The sequence below is a fragment of the Frankliniella occidentalis genome, unplaced genomic scaffold, assembly GCF_000697945.3.
Source record: "Frankliniella occidentalis isolate FOCC.00 unplaced genomic scaffold, Focc_3.1 Scaffold1814, whole genome shotgun sequence".
NCBI classification, from domain to species: domain Eukaryota; kingdom Metazoa; phylum Arthropoda; class Insecta; order Thysanoptera; family Thripidae; genus Frankliniella; species Frankliniella occidentalis.
This window is the reverse complement of record NW_026268912.1, coordinates 6,357-9,377: the sequence shown is the minus strand read 5'-3', so window position 1 is coordinate 9,377 and position 3,021 is coordinate 6,357. Positions and strand designations below refer to the sequence as shown.

Below are 3,021 nucleotides of genomic sequence, written 5' to 3'. Positions count from 1 at the left end.
AAAAAAAAATCTATAAAAGTTCTTTCAACATTACACATTTTTATTAGCAAAACAGGAACACTAACATGCACAACAATAAGCATGCGGCATAGCATCTGCACAGGCAAATTTAGGATATTTACATTCATATTCCACATAAATCAGCTCAAATTCAGTTAGTGCACTACAATTACTCATCTACTTATTTCTTTTTTGTACCTGCCAGAAGTCCTCATCCCATTCAGGGAATAGGGTAGTAAAGCCTGCTGGTTCTTCATTTTGTTTGATTTGGATGATGGTTGCTCTGTGTCTGTGTATAGGAGACATCTTAAGGTAATCCTGAAACAAAATGAGACGTTCAAATTTGAAATATCTTATAATATGAATTTCCCTACATGTCAACAATATGTATGGAATTTACCTCAGCCATTTTCAAGCTCAGTTCCTTTTCTCTTTGGGATGCCGTGTTACCAACCCACACGTAGACTTCATCACCAGAATCCAAGACCATCACATCATCTTCGGCCAAATCCTATCAAATAAAAATATAAAATATTGTAAATCCAGGAAAATCTGTTTTCCCGGCTCCCAGAGCGAGTGGCTAAGTGTGGGACGCTACTTACGTCTTGGCTGTAGTTGTCGACTTCGTTGACTCTGAACTTGCCGCGCACGGTGATCTGGCAGTGGAACAGCCTGGCCGGCATGTGCTGGTGCTGGGAGTGGTGGCCCGAGTACGTGTACTCGCCGGGGCCGCCCAGCGCGTTCCACAGGGCGTCCGGCTCGGAGCCCTCGTTGACCTGCTTGGGCTGCCGGCCGGGCGCCACGAGCTTGGCCGCCGCCACGGCCGCCTGGCGCTCGGCGGGGCTCGACTCCTGGCCGAACCATATGAACAGCTCGTTGGGGGTCTCGAGCACGAAGGCGTCGTCCGAGTTGAGGTGCTCGGTGCGCGCGGGCACCTGGTGCACGCGCACGTCCTCCGTGCACGTGCCGCGCACGCGGAACAGGCGCACGCCCCGCGAGCAGCCCGCCTCGTCGATGCTGGCCTCGCGCGCGTTGCGGAAGCCGCTGTGGTGGCCGCCCAGGTAGACGATCATGCGGCCCTGGAAGATGGAGAGGAAGTGGCGCGGCTCGTGGCCCTGCACCACCCGCACCTGGATGGCGCGCCCGCCCAGCTCGTCGTCCAGGCGCACGGAGTGCATGGCGGCCGCAGCGCGCTCGTCCTGGGGGAGAGGGAAGACCAGGCCGTATGAGCACGCCGTCGTCCTCGGTGTAGAGTGCAGCACCGCCTCGTGGGACTCACCTGCGAGCTGGTCTCGCCCTGCCAGAAGTAGATGACGTGGCGCTCCTTGCCGCCGGCCTGCGCGTCGTACTTGACGACGTACGAGTCGCCGCCGTAGAAGCTGCCGTACGTGTCCCTCGGCACGGGCTGCAGCTCGAAGTCCTCCACGCGCCACACCTCCACGTGCCCCGTGCCCTTGTCGGGCATGAACCCGACCGCGGGGCCCTGGGCCTTCACCAGGCGCCGCAGCTCCTCGGCGGGCAGCTCCGCGGCCTCCTCCATCACGGCTGCAAACAGTGCAATCTCACGTCAAGTCCTCGCACACCCCCGGAACAGGTCGAGAGCGTTGTTCAGCGAGCAGCCCGAACCTACCGTTGAGTCTGTTGGCCGAGAACACGTGGTTGAGTGCGGCGGGCATGACGCTCGCGTCCCTCCAGTCCACGAAGTACTGCTTGAAGGCGGCCGGCTCGGCGCCCTCCACCACTCTGGAGATCTGCACGGCAACGAAGGCAGGCATATGAGCAACGTGTCACCTCGCATCCCAACAACGGTGGCATCGTGAACCGTTTCTGTCAATGTCTCCCACCTTGCTCCACCACGGCCTCTTGTGCTCCTTGAGGAAGACCTGCGCGCGGTTCATGGCCTGCACCTTCTCGTTCTTGCTCGAGTGCCGCCCTATCCAGACGAACAGCCCCGCCGTGCCCGCGTCCAGCACGAAGCAATCCTGCGAAAGCCAGAGAGCCTCTTAAGCTATGTCATCTTTCCTCTGCTCTGCTGCTCGGACTGGGGTGGTGCTCAAGCTTGTGCATATGTGTCAACCTTCACCTGTGTTGTTTCTGCCCCGCGTAGCGCGGAGATAAGGAAAAGAGTAATTCCAGACATACACTCACGTTGCTGTCCAGCTGCCCGTGCTTGAAAGGGTACTGCGCCACCTTCGCTACGTTCACCCGTTCGCTCTGGTCCTCCCACACCTTGAACAGCGTGATCTCCTCCTGGAAAGACAAGACGAGTCGGTGTTGTTCACGCCTGTTCCTCTTTTTTTTGTCATTCAAGCTCAAAAAGAATTCGCCCTGCCGCGTACCTGTTCGTTGATCTCAAACTCCTCGTCCTCGCCACCCGACTCCTCGTCGGCCACCTCCTCGGCAGAGCCAGAGCCGAGCTTCTCGAAGAAAATGTCCACCTCGCCCTGGTCGCTGAACTCGTCTGGAGCGGGGTTAAAGAATCGACAAATGAGAACCAACGCAGCATTAAACGATGGAGCCACCGACGCTAGGGCCAACTCACCGACGATGTGCACCCGGGAGCGGCCGCCGTGGTCCTGGTCGCGGATCATGTTGGCCGCGCTGATGGCCCGGATGCGCTCCATGCGCTTGGCGCCCTTGCCCACGTACACGTAGATGTCGTGGTTGGCGTCCAGGATGAAGCAGTCGCCACGGTTCATGGATGAGATGTGCGCCTCCACCTGTTTGTCCGATGCGACAGACGGAGTGAACGTTAACAGAGCGTAAAGTCACTACTTCTTTCTATTCGCGACCGAGGCTACGTCCAAGCGACACATTCTAGTGCTCCGCCGTAGCTAGCTGGTAATATTTGACAGCGTGCGTGGGTTTGAGACACCCCTAGAAGCAGTCGAAGCGGTTAAACAGCGGTGTGCCAGGTCCATGGGCAGTCCCGTTCGCAGCCGCTGTACGGTGCGACTGCCTACCTCACGGCGTCCCCGAGCGCCTAGCGCGTAGGCAGTCCCGTTCGCCTCCACTGCACGG

General features: G+C 58.1%; 1 protein-coding gene across 2 annotated transcripts; it reads right to left on the bottom strand.

Moving 5' to 3' along the window:
- Positions 1–3,008, bottom strand: LOC113204798 (gelsolin, cytoplasmic). Of its 2 annotated transcripts, none has more exons than XM_052276134.1 (9): positions 2,543–3,008; positions 2,340–2,461; positions 2,143–2,250; positions 1,845–1,982; positions 1,631–1,751; positions 1,280–1,545; positions 603–1,199; positions 401–511; positions 1–318 (listed from the first exon to the last, which is right to left on the bottom strand). In XM_052276134.1, exons 1-9 carry the CDS (start codon positions 2,697–2,699, stop codon positions 178–180), a joined length of 1,761 nt encoding a protein of 586 aa, XP_052132094.1. In that variant the 5' UTR covers positions 2,700–3,008; the 3' UTR covers positions 1–177. The 2 variants fall into 2 exon arrangements, with proteins under 2 accessions (XP_052132094.1, XP_052132095.1); XM_052276135.1 differs by having other exon boundaries at positions 2,149–2,250; positions 2,543–3,005.
- Positions 3,009–3,021: the final 13 nt, after the last annotated feature.

What these genes read in the sequence shown, in the direction of transcription:
- LOC113204798 (XM_052276134.1), bottom strand. Translation starts at nt 2,699, where the DNA reads ATGAACCGTGGCGACTGCTTCATCCTGGACGCCAACCACGACATCTAC. An exon ending in CTCCCGGGTGCACATCGTCG is followed by an intron (nt 2,462 to 2,542) that starts GTGAGTTGGCCC and finishes ACCCCGCTCCAG; the next exon opens with ACGAGTTCAGCGACCAGGGC. An exon ending in CTCGGCCAACAGACTCAACG is followed by an intron (nt 1,546 to 1,630) that starts GTAGGTTCGGGC and finishes CACTGTTTGCAG; the next exon opens with CCGTGATGGAGGAGGCCGCG.